Source organism: Rhea americana, unplaced genomic scaffold, assembly GCF_003343005.1.
Source record: "Rhea americana isolate MKP2758 unplaced genomic scaffold, rheAme1 scaffold_9, whole genome shotgun sequence".
NCBI lineage: Eukaryota > Metazoa > Chordata > Aves > Rheiformes > Rheidae > Rhea > Rhea americana.
In genome coordinates this window covers 7,813,033-7,830,079 of record NW_028187088.1, presented here as the reverse complement: position 1 = coordinate 7,830,079, position 17,047 = coordinate 7,813,033, and the positions used below count along the sequence as shown (strand labels likewise).

General features: G+C 43.0%; 1 protein-coding gene across 1 annotated transcript in view; it reads left to right on the top strand.

Annotated features, from left to right (window-relative positions):
* TMTC1 (transmembrane O-mannosyltransferase targeting cadherins 1) overlaps positions 1 to 17,047 on the top strand; it is a 154,090-nt gene that overhangs the window by 122,386 nt on the left and 14,657 nt on the right. Inside the window, exons 13-14 of the mRNA XM_085324129.1 lie at positions 8,688 to 8,831; positions 15,450 to 15,558. Of these exons, the coding sequence (XP_085180255.1) occupies positions 8,688 to 8,831; positions 15,450 to 15,558 (253 nt within the window). The remainder of the gene's footprint in view (positions 1 to 8,687; positions 8,832 to 15,449; positions 15,559 to 17,047) is intronic.

The following is a 17,047-nucleotide window of genomic DNA, read 5'->3' as shown; positions in this document are numbered from 1 at the left end:
GATTGGGGGAGCTAAAAAAGGGAAGGTGCTGGAAAGAAAGMAAGCAGCAAGTTAGGCCAGGAGGAAAGAGAGTGCCTCAGGCTGGGGCTGGAGCTGCTCTCTGGGCTGCTGCCCTTTCCCAAGGGAAGCATGGACAAGTGTGTGAACTAACTCTGACCATCATTACAGGATCTGATAGGATATAATAGTGCAGAAAGCATCTGCAATGTATGTGAGTACAGTGAGCTTATGTACATAAATGTGTCATTGTGCGTTCAAGTGGATGGTATACATACATSATGCATTTGCAGTGTGCATGTACATATTCACGTATGTACATACCCCCTTTGGACTTTCCCTACCAAACTCTGCTGACCAAACAGAGCATGAAAGGGATCAGCTTGCCATTCAGCGGGTCCATGGAAAACCTCCATCCTCCCTTGTGGTGTCTGAAGGCGAAGCAAGCCTCAGGACTGCAAGTGGGAGCCCTTGGCCTGACTTTCGTTGTGGCTCAAGGAGCTGCCCCGAACATCTGCCTCCAGAGAGAGGAGAGAGTGGGTCAGCAAGCAGACCAGCCAACATGAACATACGTGTGCAGTGGTGTGTGCAGTCTGGCTCTTGCAGAACATGCAAATAATAGCTTCAGGCATTGCTGACAGCATGAAAACTAGAAATATTGGCTTGTGGCATCAAAAAGCGTCACGAGATCRTGCATTTGTATACTTGGTACTCAAAAGCAGGCTGGATGTGGGAAGAAGAAGGAGCAAGTACTGTGAGTACCATATCCATATCCCTTAGAAACAATTGGTTCATAACATCACTGGAATGGGTAGAAAAGTAGCAAGCTAGGCAGCTCTTTCTCCCCACTGCACTTGGAAATACAACCCTAACGCCTATAAGGGAGGCTCAGGTTTCTCGCTAAGCTTTCCCACACACCTACCCACTGGGTTTTTATATATCTTAAATCAACAGTATCTGGGGTTGTTTAAATTTGGTTAAATTGCACTCTCCATGCAGTAAAAAAAATTGTGTTCATATAGCCCTTTGTGTGTGTGTGTGTGTGTGTGTCTCTGTGTGTGCCTTGAAAATGCCTCTCAGCATGGACTGCAGGTGGCCTTGGATACCATCTGTGATTTATTTCTGGAAAGAATTAAAATACCAGCACCATTTGTTAGCCTGTTTTTACAGTGAGTCAAAAATGTGCAGTGCTGCTTTGCTGTGATTGCCAGGGCTGCGTTTGCTCCCAAGGCCCCGAGTGCCCTTATGACACTTAGGTCTCTTAGGTCAGGCTCTTGGAGCAATCTCTCTGGTTAGGAATTTGATGAAACATCTTCAGAGAGACTAACATAACAGCCTGTGTTCATGGATGTTACAAACTCCAGAGAGATCGTATCCAAGCTGTTGGAAACATCCTCCTGCTGTGTTCTTCTAAACCACATTTTGACAATAGGCTTTTGGAGTCTTGGCTCTCTCATGTACTCATGTCGTGGCTGTCATGAAGCTGGATAAAATCTATGAGTGGTTTAATAATARTTGATGGTTGAAAAGAGAGCCTGATAACTTGAATCAGAGACTTAATGGACTCTACAACACAGTGTGTGGGATGATGGCTGAATTACTTCAGCCATTTTTAAATCTGTTCTCTACAAAGCACAAATCTCTGCCTGCCTGGGGGTGTACTCCACTTTTGCTCAGTTGTTCTGCTTTGTGTTGATCAAGTACCAGTCAAGGTCCAAGCTTTTATTTACTTAAAACCAAACTAATGTAAGTAGAACCATGAGCCCTGGTGTGAAAGCAGGAYGTGCACAGTGTAACAGCATTGACAGCAATAGAAGATTTACCTTCTCCTATGCTTACCAAGGAGTGGCAGAAAATTTGATTTGAATCAAATGGCAGTGAGCATCTCCCATGAGATGTGACCTTCCATGAACCTTTGGCAGGAGAAGTTGAGGTGCTCTGCTTATCGCCACACATTTGAAGGGCCCCTTTGAGCAATCTGGACAGTGCTGGAATGGGGCTACTTGGATTTATACTGGAAACTGAGGTGACCTTCAGAAAGCTCAGAGATGGCTGTGACCAAAGCGCCACAGGGCTGGACTACAGCTTCCTCCTGTACCTATGATCTCTGGAAGAGGACAGGCGTGATTTTGTCCCATCTTCTTAGACAAGATATATATGTCACTAGGTAGTCCCTTCATGTTTGGCTGAAGAATTTGGCTGATACAGACTCCTGCTTGCTTCTGTATTCCTGTAGTTTCTCTGGACTCTATGGAGATGCCTGCACTGTTCTTGGTCTCTGTAAGTCAGGCATATTGTGCCTCAATAGTCCTTTGTTGGACTTGAGTGATTTCTGGGATTGTCAGGATTTACGTGAATCCTGCATAAATTCTTTATGTGAGAGGGCAAGTAGGCAACCCAGCTCTGATAACCCCATGTTGCTTCAACAGTGCAGGAAATACGAGAGTTTAGCAGGAGGGGTTTTGTTTTTTTATGTAAGTGTAGCTTTAACATTGCTGGACGTGAAATCCTTTTTTTCTCCTTAGTTCTAAATCTACAGCATTTCTCCCTGCCCAAGTTTGAAGATTTAATGAAAATTCATAAATTGTAATATTGTTTAATGTGCTACAGGCTTGTTTTTGTAATGACATGCTTCTGGATATGCTTTTTTATGCATGCCAGGCTGAAAGAATTCATGTGGTTTTGTGAGTTTACAGGTTGAATATATGCAGCTTCTCTTTTCTTCACGTATCTGTCTGTAGATGTTGCCCTTGGTACTAGGGTACAGCATGGCTGCTGTGCCCGTTGGAGCTGGTCTGAGCATCCTTGAAGGCTGACCCTGGTAAAAAAGGATCTGCTGATGGCCAGGAGCCAGTGGGCCAAGTCGGTTGCTATTCCTGCTGCTTGGCGCTGCTGGAGAGGGGGAGACGCAGCATAGCCAGGATGCTTCTTCCTTCCAGCGGTCCCTGGCTGTGATTCAGCACTTGCTATTTACGCTGAATTGGTCTCTGGAGGTCCCAGCTGAGATGGAGATCCCGTTTTACTGGCCACTGAACGTGGATGGGGATTGTCCTCACCCCGAAGGGCTTGTGCAGAGAGGCAAGAGCAAGGGAAAAGGCGGTGTTAGTGTTGCTGCTTTACTGATGGGACATGGAGACCTCGCGGGATGGCTTGTCCCAGGCGCCGTGGGCGGCTGTGGCAGAGACGAGCGCTGTATCTCGGTGTCCGTGTTGGGGCTGGCCGGGTGCCTGACCAAGGGCCAGCCGGGAGGCCCCGGGGTGGTGCTGGGCACCCCGCTGCAATGCTAGCGAGGGTCCCGCGGTGAACCAGCCCGTCTCGCAGCCGAAAATGCGGCGGTGGACGTGCTGCGCTGCTGCTGGCCTCGGGGCCGGGCCGCGTTGTCGTGCTTTCGCCCCAGGCTTTCAGAGGAGCCTGAAAGCCTTAGATCGCTCACTTGCCTGACTTCTAGCAAGATTTCCATTTTTTTAAAGAAATCCCAGCCTGCCACAAATCTTCAGCCAAGCTGAAGGGTGTTAACTTTGGGGAAATACCGGTGCACCTTGTAAAAGCCTTTGAGAGAAACAAACCGCTTCTTGGTAGTGCAGGATCATCTCTCCCTTTAGAGGAAGAATTCAAACGCCGTGAACGGCGGCGCTGGAGTTTCTGAGAAGGGCTCTGGCCGCGTGACCTGCCGGTCTCCACGGCGCGTAGCGGAAGGTGCCGGGCGCGTGGTGGCGCGAGTCCTCGCCAGCGCAGGAGCGCTCCCGGCGGCAGGGCGSCCCTCAGACGTGCATCCAGTCAAGTTTTTAAATCAGCCTCGCGTAGAGCTTTATTGAGAGCTTACGTAAACATGTGAAAGTGAATGTATGTGAGGTAACATTAGAACTGGAAAATTGGCCTGAACTGGTATCCTGGAGTAAATATAAAGGGGGCAGTGTAAAACTTTGGCACGGACGAAACGTTATTCATGTAGCATTCTTACTTTAGTTGGCAAAACGATGCCAGTAAAATATTACGGCATGCGTTGGCGTGGGGCAAAATGCGTCTTAAAAACTGATCTCCGTCCTGCCGGCAAGTAGCCGGGCTTGCGTAGTTAAGGCCCGATTCCGCCCCCTTAGCCTGGCTGACGTCGRTGTTTGCCTTGCGCTCTCGCGGCCGTGGGGCGTCGCTCGGTGTTTGCCTTGCACTCTCGCAGCCGTGGGGCGTCGCGCAGGCGCTGGGAGAGCGGAGGGCGGCTGCGGGCGGGCGTCCGACGGCGTGAGGGAAGGGCGACCCGAGGTCGGCCGCGGGGCTCTTCGGCCACTGCTGCCCTTGAGGAGGTGAGGCGGCCGGCTCTCTCGCTGGGCAGAAGCCCAGCGGTCATGGTTCATAACGGCCGCCTCCGAGGGGAGTGGTGTCCTGCGAGCGCTGGGCTTGAATGCGTTCCTTAATCAAAAATTCATTAAGAAAAAAAAAAAGAAGAATAAAACAGGCATGCTAGGTCTCCCCAGGTGAGTTAGTTGCCGATTTTCCCCTGTTGCAAGAACGGCCACGCCTGGAGCCTCTGGGGATACGGTGCGAGGTGATGCAGGCGGCTTGTGCCCTCCCGCCGGTGCCACGGCGCGGCCGTTAGGTTGACCCCGTCCAGAGCTGCTTTACTTCCRTGTCCCGCGTCCGAGGGAGGCCTCCGGCCTCCTCCGCTTCCCGCGCTGGGCGCCGGCCCGGCCCCGTCCGCGGCTGCGCCGGCGGCGGTGCAGGACCCGCCTGGCGCGTCCCCAAGAGCGAGGAGGGGGACTTGTCACGCCAGTGACTTTTGCCCCCTTAATACCTCTGGCGCCAGATCAAAAGCGGCTTTTAAAGGCGGTACTGCGCGCCGAGCTCGCCAGTTGCTTAAGTGGTTTCCCCATCTCCGAAATAAAAGAACTAAAATTCTTGGTGTATTATAGGTTGTAGCCATGGCGACAAATTCCCTCCCTTTCTCTTTTCTTCTGGATTTGCCTCATAAWATAGACGTATTGCTGACAAACAAAACCCTTCTTCTTCTTTTTTTTTTTAATAAGAAATGTTTCAGATGATAACAGCATTAAGCTGAAAAAGCAAAGTAAATGGTCATCAGCATTTCAATGACTATGTATTTTGTGCCTTGTGTCTTCTTATAAAACTGGAAATCTTTCGACTGGGCAAGTCAATAAGGCTTTTTGTTCAGTGGTATTAGAGGGAATTTTGCTAGCCTGAAAGAAGTGGAGATAATTACTAACAGGAGTTTTGTGCAGTGTATACCTGTAATAGTTAAAGGGAAAGCTGCTGGAATTTATTCTGACAATTGCAGCAACAGCACTGAAGGAATCATTTGAATTATTCATTCTGCAGCAAGGAAACGTCCCACTTGTCTTTAAAAAAAAATGAAAGCTCAGCCTAATCTAAAATATACTTTTAAGGGTTGATTTCTTTTTCCTTTTTTAAGGTAATTGTGCTGTTTCAGGACTTCTCTTATAATCACCTGTGAAAGATTTTTCTTAAAGAAAATTCTTCTGATTTCTGAAAGAAGGGAGGAATATATTTTTACATGTACTGCCTCTTGTAGAAGTTTAATGAAATTCAGCTTTCTTTCATAAATAATGCAGCACTTGCATTTGATTAGGTGAAGCCTAGAGGAATTTCTGCCTAATCAGATACACAGCAAGAAGGATATTGCCTGCAGACTGTTACTGTTATCAATGGTGGCGGCAAGGAAAATGCAGCTCTGTGTGTGTCCATATAGAGAGCTCTGCTTCTTAAGAGAAGTTATAAAACAATGTCTGCCTTTTAACAACAGGTTTTTTTGCATCTCAGAATGTCTCAGCTATTTGTAAGATAAAGTCTGGGTTCTGAATATTATTATTATTCTGGCAAGAAGAGACTAGGTTAGCCAGAGACATCATTGTTCTGGTAATCTATTTCTGACTTTCCCAAGAAATAAATACACCCGGGAAGAGACAGTCTTTGCATCAGAGAGCTTACAGTCAAAATAAGCAAGGTAGGCAATGGGGAAGCATTGGGTCTGATTCCAAGAGTCTTGGAAAACAACAGAAAACCTCCAATAAGATTGAAAGGAAAAAACATATACATGCTTCCATTCATTAGAGTAATACATCACATACAGCAAAAAGGATAAAGATCAATTCACAAATGGTATATCTGCAAATTTTGCAGAAACACTTTGAGAGTTCTTTAGTAAATGTTGCTTTAATTAGTCACCTGTGGTCAAGTTTTATGATGTTCTGTAAATCCGGCCACGGGACTTTGTGCTACTCCATTTTTATACCCAGGAAGCTGCCGATAACAGCAGTAGGTGTGCATGAAGAGAAGGTAGATAGAGTAAGGCCATTAGTCCTTTAACCAACACCTATATTAAACAATAAATGGGGCCAGGCCCCATTCTCTGGCCCTGAGGCCAACTGGCTTGAGTTGGCCCGCAGCCACTCGGGGAGCACCTCTCCTCTCCTAGAGTGGGTGGCAGAGCCCTTCCTCTACTGCCGTGGGAACATAATATTCCAAATGAAAACATAAAGAACTGAAGCCCAACTCAAAAGCCACTGTCTTATCTCAGCGTTCAGGTTTTTCTCTTAACATGTGTTTGGATATGTAAAATTGCAAGTGTCGTAAGTTCTTCGGGCCAGATGCTAAGCTGGTTTAAGCTGACAATTTGTGCTAGCTGAGGTTCTGGTTTCTCACTTACATTTCTTGGAAAGAGCAATGAGATGTAATAAGTAAATCTAAAACACAAGGAGTAGAGCCCAGGATATATGGGAGATGTGTTTACATCCTGTGATTTGCTGTTGAAAGATTTTAGCACTGTGCTCAGAACTATATTTATAGAGCTGCTGGTCAGAACTGTGCAGTTTAAAGGTGAAATCAGTTCTCTCTTTTAATCTTAATTGAGTTTTCATTCTTCTCCAAATCAATTCAGGCAAATCTCCTGGGCCTGAAATGTCATGGGAGCACTAGAAGCCAAGAGGAGAATTAATTTCTGAAAGTTTGAGAGCAAAAACATGAGGTTTAGGGCTGTGAAATGTTAATCTGTTTCTGACTTTCCCAAGAATTGTCTGAAATACTTTTGCCTGCTTGTAACTCAAGCAACTTCATGCCAGATATTAGAACTTTTTGTTATGTGAATACTGAAAACAGTAATGTATGACTTCTGTCATAGCCCAAAGGAAAGAAAAAGGTTCAAAAATGTAATTTCCAAACCTTTTAAATTAAAAAGAATGTCAAAAGATTGAAGAAATAGAAAAAAGGCTGAGCTCTCAGTTATTCACCCTAAGATAGATAGGACCTTCTTCATTCAAGATCCTGGCCAAGGTATCACATACTGATATATCCCACCATATGAAGACCAAGCAAGCTTGGTCCTTTCCCTTGTTCCCTGCTGTTCCTGTGGGAAGGATCTGCCATAGGCTGCTCCAGCTCATCAGGCTCACTGAGTAGCTTCAGGGACAGAAAGAGATGCTGTTTCAGTGCTAATTTCACTTCAGTGAGCAGCAAATGCAGGTACTATGGATGAACTATGAGTTGTGTTACTGGACAAAGCAAATACTTAAGACACCAACTTATGCCAGTAAACTGCCCCTGAGTGCTTGCAGCAGAAAAAACAGGAGATGGGATGTTATCTCTGCATGAGGGACGTTGACATTGTAGTGGTAATTTTTTATTATTCTTAGTTATTATTATTATTTATTATGCATATTGATTGTTACATTTATCCTTAGTTGAAATAGGCTAAATTTTTGAAAAACATGTGGTGCTGTATCTTTGGACATCCTCTTCTCAGCTATGTAGCTTTGCAATGCTTTTCTGTTATGAGCAGGAAAAGAATTTTGKGACTCCTTTCTTATTCAGTTATAGAAAACATCCTGAGTTCATTATCAGATCACGTCCCTTTCTCCCAGGGGACATGGACATTCCTGGCTTTACCCCCAAGTCAGACCCTCCCCACCATTTAAGTGCTATGGAACCGAAATGTGACTGATGCAAATGTTGCAGCAGTGTATAAAATGCTGAATTATTCATGGTACTTACGTAGAGAAGATACCAGGGTGGAACTGACATAATGAAAAGCTCCAAGTAAAAAAAAAAACCATGGGAAGATTTAGATTAAGAGCAGTCTCAAACTTGAGAGACAGACTGCACTGTAGAGCCTTAATATCTTCTTCCTTTAAATGCCTCTCCTCATGCCATACCCTGGACTATTGTAGCCAGCTGCTTTTAACATCGTTATCCATATCAATGCCCATGAGTTAGAAGCTTATCATTGTAATTTTACAAACATAGACCTAAAGCATAGAAGTATCAAATGAGTTGTTGTGGTTCGAAGTAGAAAATCTGCAGGGGGAGTGGGAGCTGAGACTAGGTCTTCTCAAACTGAAGCCTTGACCATCTCAGTAAGCTTACTCTCTATCATGCATAAAACGATCATCTGGAGGACTTCAGAAGGCAAGCCGCTGTGTGCTCTTTCATAACAGAGCATCAGAGGGGGCTTCTACCTATCTTCCTACATAGCTGGTCTCCCAACTTGACTGGGGTTTCTGTGGGCTACTAAAATGTATTTATTTCATTGTCGTCATAGTGAACTTCAGTTTTCATCTTTTTATGACCCAAAGGGTCCTGGACACTAAATCTCGCCCTTGATCACTTTTACCTCTAATGTTTTTCAGTTACTGAGTGTCTGTGACCTGATATTTCCATTTTTCCAGGCTGTACCCTCGTCATGCAAGTGCTCTCAACAACTTGGGGACATTGACCAAAGATGTGGTGGAGGCAAAGGACTATTACAGACGGGCCCTTCGGTTAAACCCTCAGCACAACCGTGCACTGTTCAATCTCGGCAACCTGCTCAAGTAAGTTGAATGCGGAACTGACTTCAAGGAAATTCACGTTCTCTCTATGCAGATCACCAAAATGGTGGGTTTTTTACCAGCTGATGAGAGAACGACATTTTTTTTCTTATTGGTAGCCAAGCTGCCGGCACAGAAACAGGGCTTGGCTTGGACACCCATCATCTGCCAGGTCAGTTTGGGTGCTGTTTAAGCATAAACACCTAACTCTGAGATGCTCAGAGCAGGAGAGGCTTCATCCCTGTGGGCAGGGGGGTGGACTTGAGGGGAAAGTTGTCTTACATCCCTGCATCTGCTGAGTTAGAACATGAATTAATCAGCTCATAATTTGACTCATTGTTATTTAGATTGCCAGTGTGTAACAAGGAGAATATTAGACAATCACAATCATGCAAATTAATTTGAGTAACTATTTCTGAAGTCGGATCTGCATGAGAATCTTTGCCAGTGTGATCTAAGAGCTGCTAGAGGTGCAATTCAAAAAAAAAAAAAGAAAAACCACAAACATTTCTATTCCTGCACTACTATTTTGCACTAGCAACCCCTCCCCCCCATTTTTGTCAAGATAGCTTATTTTCCTAGCAGATTGTATAAACTGGGGCAGTAAAAGTGTACATTTTAACTGATATAAACTGCACCTATTTTGTAGGGGGATTTTCCTGGTAACAGTTCTCTGGTAAAACATTTAGAGCAGATCTGGCTTTAGCATTGGGCTGTTTATAAAATGACAGTATCTCATCAAAACATACCTGATCTCTGTAGTTCTAAAACGTTGCTTTCATTGTGAGTTTATATGAAGGACATTAAGCAGTTTGCTGAGGTTCTACTTAGCCTGTTCAGTAATGATGAAGTTATCTAGATAACATTACAAGTAACTGTGATTGTTTTGTGTTAGAATATGGCAGAAGAGTAATTGTTGAATAAAAAGTAGGCTAGTGCTTTACTGCAAATACTCACAAAAGTGGTAAAGACAGACTTAGGGAATGGAAGGTGTTTGTACTATTCATCAGGTTTAGTTGACTGAAATTAATCTTGGATGACAAAGCTGTTTAAAAATATATATTGTCCTTTTAATCCATCACATTTGCCTTAGTTATTATTCTCTGTGACTTTTTTAAAAAAAATATAATATATTAATGCAAAAGGACACAAGTTAGAAGGAGCATCAGGACATCCTATGTAAATAACACTTAAATCTGTCCTGTTGGTGGGCTCTTGGAACCCAGCAGATGGGCAGATTTGTTACACCTGCAAAGCACACGGGAAGCATCTGGGAAATTCTCTTAGAACTACTGTTTGTTTTGTGTGCAAAATGTCATGTTTTTCCATTTAGGATACTATGAGACCCATCAGATTGTATGCACGCTTCATCCTCCTGTAATGCTATATAGTGCTATACATTAAAGGTGTGTGATACTCACTTCTGCTGAGCTCTTTAAAAGAATGCAGTCAGGTTCCACCCCCATCATTTCCCACCATCACTCGCTCCAATTTTTAATGACTTTTAGTCTTCAGAAGCAACCTATTGCATCTGTACACACTAATAGTATTAATTATAATGGAAACCAGGTGTCTTCATCTCCCTAGACAACTTTATCAAAAAGTTCGAAACAGCATAGAATGCATGGTGGAGGGATTAACACATATCAGATACTGTGCAGTCGCATCCTACCTGAATGTCTCCCCTTGAATGCTAGCTGTCCTCTCAAAACTCTTTTCCTGCATGTTTCCTGGATCATCAATCAAATTCAGAGATCATCAGCTGTGCATAAGGTGACTCGCAAGATTACCAAATGGAAACTAGGCTCAGATTCCAAACTCTCCCTTCCTAGGACTGTTTTCTCCTGAGTTATCTTTTTGTTCAACCTAATATGGAGCATTCACTGGGAAACTGTGATCTACTGGAGAGAGAGACTGGTTGTGTGCTGTGTATATAGGGCAACTAGTGTTCTGCAGACCCTAAATGCATGTAAGTTAAGAATTAAATGAAAATATTTAGAATATTACAAGGAGATATTACTTTCTGGCTGTGCTATGAGACGTTATGAAGAGTGTTTYGATTTTTAAAATTATAGCCAAGAGAGGATAAAAGGTCAAGATCTGAAAGCATTTTCTGTCTTCCTTACAGAGGTTTCAGTGACTATACATGGTACAGATCAGGAGAGCCAGATCTGCAATACTTAAAGCATGTACAGTAACAACATTACTTATATCAGGACATGTAATGAAACCGCCTAGCATGGGGAATTCAGAGGCTTATTCTGCAAAGTTCCTTATAGCCACTCCAGCTTCTAGTTTGGAAAAATGATTGCAAATATTAAATTTCCCTACCTATGAAGTTTGAGAAAGGGGAACTCCAGGATTTTGGAAGGATGCGCTTGCTGTTCCCATGTGGGAATCTGCCTTTCATTATTCCCTGGAAATAGGCTGTCTATTCAAGCAGCTGTTCCTTGTGATTTAAGCTTACATAAAATTTTGTTTTGGAGAGCACAGGGTAGAATCTTTAGGGTTTTTTTGTGTGGAAGACCTAGATGAAAAAACATTTCCATTTTCTGTTTGCACATTATGAAAACAGTTAGGTGCCAGAAAATGAATGTCCTCAGGAAGCACGACATGATAACGGTTGAATAACACCGTGATTTTGTCTACATATTGTAAAATAAAATTGTATGTCATCATTTTCTTGCCTTATATAAAGATTGAACAGTGGCTAATTAAACAATGCAGGCAGATTTCTTAGATAAAAAGACCGAAAGGAATGGCTTATCTAAAAATGAAAAATCACCTTCTGCCCTTCTATAGTCCATGATCAGTGATACAAAGCAGCCTGATGCTGCTTTTTTTGTTTTGTTTGTTTAAGTTTCACATTATGTAAATATTTAACTCCTATATATAGATTCAGTTTTGCTGAGATACAAGTTGAAAAACTGAGATAAATATGGATCATTCAGAATACCTCACATAAATGTATAGCGTATGAGACAGTCTGTAAAGGGACAGGAAATGAAATATTATGAACATTTGAAGTAAATATTTAGGATCTCAGCTTGCTGTTTCAGGAAGAATGGGAGGGAGCTTATTCTTTGCCGTATTGTATCTATCCATTTGTAAAGCACTCTAATATTCAGTACAGCAGTTCTTATGAGGAAAAGCCTCATAACTCTTAAGTACTTTGAGCATTTTAAGACTGTATTTTCAAGGGAAAAGGAAAATTCCTAGAAATAATATTCACTGAAATCTTGGGTTTGTTCAAAGGACTTATTCTCTGCTGAGTGTAGAATAACGCACAAGATGTCCTGTGCATTTATTAGCATGATCTAATCTAAGTTTAGGAAATTCATCTATTCACAGGAAGGACTGCCCTGCCCTCTATAATACAGGCTTTGGGATGAATTTATCAGTGAATATCCTGACACAGTCGTGTGAATTGTCTGAAGGGGTTGGAAAACATCAGATAGATATTAAACACACTGAAATTTAAGATATTTCAGAAAGTGAAACATTTCTCCATTCCATTTAGACAAGCAAATTGAATGATACTCTGCATGCTGCTAGTCATATCACTGAGAAGCGTGTGGCGCTGGCTTCTCTATGTCCTCTGACTGGGTAGTTGCAGACAGCGATTAGGCCACTCTTGAACCTTTTCTTCTTCTGGCTCATCAGAGCAGCTCGCTCAGCCTCTCCTCGTGGGCCGTGGCTCTAGCCCTGCCAGTATGTCYRCATCTTTCCTATAATGGGCAGCCCAAGACAGGACGCTTCTCCAGATGTGGTCTCCCAAGAGTCAAATAGAGGGAAGATCACCTCTCAGACCAGCTGGCTACTTTCTAGCCAGTCGGCCCCAGGCTGTCTTGTAGCATCCTGGGGTTATCCCATCCCAGGTATAGGACCTGCATTTGCTTTTGTCAAACTTCATGAGTTTCTTGTAAGCCCATTTCCCCAGCCTGTGCAGGTCCCTCTGAGTAGCAGCCCTGCCCTTCAATGTATAGCCTGCTCCTGCCAATTTGGTGTCATCCACATAGTAAAAATGAAAGCCAGAGGAATATATCTGAATAATCTGAATCATTCTTAACACAGGGAGTCAAACAGGCTTAGAGGTTTATTTTCAGGTAGACATAGTTGGCTGATAGAAAACCAAAATCAGACGCTCAGAATAGTTGTAGAGCACTTTAAGAGTTCTGTGTTTCTGGCTTTACTGCAGTAAGAGCTAACTTGACAATGTAAGGCAAATCATTTTGAAAGTTAAAAYGTGCACTAGAACACTAATTCCTAGGCTACTCTTCCAATCTGTTGTGGATGAAATTTGCTGCAGTGCTAACAGCCCACACACAGTGCTTGTGTATCGCCAGACCTCTAATTGATGGTTTAAGCTGATGTTTCTCAGTCTGTGGATCACTTGCAAAATTATGGAAGAGATGCTCCTGGTGGAAAGAGCCATTCCTCACACACCGCTTGAACACGCTAGCTGCAGGGCAAAGCTGGGGGCACAAGTGGCGGGGGAATCAGGAGGGGACATTGTAAGGCAAAGTAATTTGGGGAAAAATTGGATTAAGTGATCATAGACTCCTTCTGTCAGGTGAATTTGTTCCTCTCTCTGTCATAGCGAAAGTATGTATTATCCAGCTTTGCCTGTTGCGGATACCCAGTTCATGGTAAATTAGTGTATCAGACTGTTCTCCCAGTGCTCTGTGTTCTCCCAGATTCCATCAGATTTATACGAGCTATGGCCTCGATCCTGCAAAGTGCTGAATATGCTGGCCTTGCTCCAGGAAAGCACTTCAACTAGTAATTAATTTTCAACTTGCATGCATAAAATTTAAGTATGTGTTTAAGTGCTTGGCCAGAGCACTCGGTATCTTGCAGCCCTGAGCCCTCTTAGAAACTGTTGGATCTGCTCTTTTTAATATAATTCTGTCTGTCACATAAAAAGATGCCATAATCTTTCCCTCTCTACCCCCGCTTTGAGGAGATAAACATTGTTCTTGGATCAAACAGAAAAAAGCCATTTAGAAAAAAAGGGCAATTAAGAGGGCTGCCCTGTGTTCAGAGTGTACTTGTGGTTAATGGGAACTTTTAGTGCTGCTGAGTGGATCACTTAATCCTTTTATTTTTGTAGCTGGCATTTCCTACATTTTTGCCAAACATCAATACCTTTATAAAGCAGTCATCTGTTTTTGATTTGTAAAAATGTGTCATGAAACTCCAGCCAAGGGATCCAAAAGTTTTATAAATTGACAAGCTAGCTAGTCTTTAATTAGTGTAGAGGAAAAGTGGTTCTTTATTTGTTTTTGCTTCACTTGTGTAATTTATACGGAGCAGTGCTGAAGAAGAAAAAGACTAGCACAACTGGTTTTACTTAGCTTAATGCACAGGCAAAATATCCTTACAGTTATGTAACTAGAAAAAGAAAAAATCTGCAAAGCCACATATATTATCAGCTGAAATTTGCACCTTATAAACAAGATCTGGTTACCTGATCACGTTGCTCAGATGAAATCCAAGGCCAAAGCGGCAAGGTGTCAACGTATTTTCCGTGTGCCAGTGTCCCTTGTTGCTTTTTGTAAGCTGTGCTATTCCTATCTTTTGCACACTCAACACAAGGAAAATGTTGTTCCTATCCAAGTAAGCATCCATAGATGATTGTTCAGGAAACCTTCGCCTTTTCCCAAGGTAGTAAAGGCAGAGTGAAAACTGAAAAAAGTGGAAAAATTGTAGCTCATCAGTGTAGCCATCCCTCAGATATCTCTGTTCATAATCGCTAAGATATGAAGCACAGACTAATGACTGAAGTGCTTGGGATCCCAGACAGATTTAATTTACCAATACTTTTAATTTAAAAGTAGTAATTTAACTAAGACGTAAGTCCTGATATAGAAGGATATATACTTCTTGTCTAGGAGCATGCAGTGGAAAGACTCTGCAGTGTTTTTAGAAAATGTACTTTATACTTGGGGACCCTTTTGCTGACTTGCCCTTCATATATCTTTAACTCCTGATTGGATGGATGAGGCAGAATTTGATATATTTGCCATGAAGAGAAATACTGAGAATAAGACTACAGAACTGGAGAATTTTACAGAATATCGTGGTTATGACTCAGCAGACAGAAACTAATACTGATTGTCTGACAGTCAAAATAAAACATGTTTTGCTCTTTAGTGTGGGGTTTGGGGGAATACGTTATTTTGGGGGCACTGGGATTGCTGGGTAATGCCCAGTGCGACAGCCCAGCCTGTCGGCTCCCTTCTCCTCCCCTTGCGGCCGCCACTCAAACCAAAAGTGACRAATTATTGCAGGGAGCCTATGTGCTGCTCCAGGCACTTTAAAAACCCATGTGCAGAAAGTGCATGTGCCAGCATATAAAATTTAGCATGTATCCAGTGACCACCCTGCAGTGCCGTATGGAGTGAGTTGCTCAGGCTCAGGTGATGCTGGTTGCTCAGACCCTGGAGAGAAGGTGCAAGTTAATTATTTAGTCTTTGCTGAAAAGAACAAGACAGAAACTTTTACATCTCTTTAAAGTAGTTAATGAATGGGTGACCTAAACATTTTAAACATATTAATAAACATATTAAAGAAATAAATTTTTTAATATTATTATTTTCTGTATTTCTTGGCACGCAGGTCCCAAGGGAAGAAGGAGGAGGCTATAATCCTACTGAGGGATTCCATTAAATACGGCCCAGAGTTCGCAGACGCGTACTCAAGCCTGGCTTCCCTGTTAGCCGAACAGGTAACGGGTATCATCCAAAGTGCGTGTTCCTTCTGCATGTGATGCTCTGATGTTGCAGGTGCGGTTCGTTGCTGAATGCCTTAGAAATGCTCTCACCTTGCATGCAGTGGCTGTTTGGAGAGATCTTTTGGGCTGCTTTAGAGCTGAGTTTTTCAGTATAGGAGGCAACTCCTTCTCAGTGAATGATTACATCCATCTGATGTGACTTTGAATTAAATTGCTATTAAAATTGTGAGTAAATATACTTTTTGCAGCGCCCCGTGTCTAAGTTAGGAAACGTCCAAGATAAGGTTGCCTCTGCAGCCTGAGTTCAGCCCTTTGCATATGTGCATTAGGACACAGCTCTTAATTACACAGGTAGATGATCACGTACTGGGAGTGGGAAGGTTCATTTGCTTTATGTTGCTCTTAATGAGCAGCTGTTCGATATTTTATTTAACCTCGTTGTTCAATACGTGGCCCCAGGCCTTATTTACTGTGCACCGTCCAGACTGCGCTCTGGATGCAAGATTACTCATTTCCTCTTGTGTTTTTTCACCATGCTTATTATTCTAGTCCCTCAGTACTCTCTATACTTTATGTAATTTATTTCTGCAAGTTCCCTGTGAGGTGAACTATTGCTGCCCCCACTGAAAAAAGAAAAAAAAAAGGAAATGGACGCACAAAATGTTTGAGTTCGAAAGAAGCCGAGAAGTGTGGGTGCCCATTTGGAGACCGCCAGGGCTTGGTTTTCGCCAAGCGTCTAGCAGTGGGCGAAGGAGGCTGTGCCTCCGGCATTGCTCCCATGGACATCAGCTGCGTCTTGCCACAGCCTCCCTTCTGGGCCTCAGGGAAGATCACCTTTCACTGTTTTCCACTAGTCTGGCTAATAGAATTAGCTGAAACATTCTCTGCAAAAAGGGAGGTGGTTAAATTTTGGCAAAACTATAAGCAAGGGTCTTATTCTGGCTTCTTTAATGATATAGGCATTCCACAAAATCCACCTTTGATAAATGTGGGTTACTGAAAGGTATTGTGCTATTTTCTTCTCCCTTTTAAGTGACTTTCAAATATTATCAGATATATAGCTGCAGAGACCTAGAATTACAGTGTACAAATTGAAAGAAGAGCCTTCTTGAATGGGATCTGTGATTTGAATCAGCCCTTTAATGAAGTCTCCTGCAAGTATAGGAAATGAGTTCTCCACAGTAATACCTGGTTTTAATACTAATTGAATTAATTAATTAGAACCATCGGTCATAAGGTCAACAGAGCAATAAAAACATAATAGAGTCCCAAGGCCATCTGCCCAAAGCAAATGTTGTTAGTAAGTCCAGCAATATTTCACCTACTCTTAGGTATACTTTGTTCATCCTCTTGAGGCTTGAGTAAGTGGAAGGGAAGAAAGATAGTTCATACAGTTTCCTCAGAAAATAACRATTTCCTGCAGCCTTTTAACACCTTCTCATGTTCAGCTATCACAGATGACTACCTGACTGTGCAGCTTGCA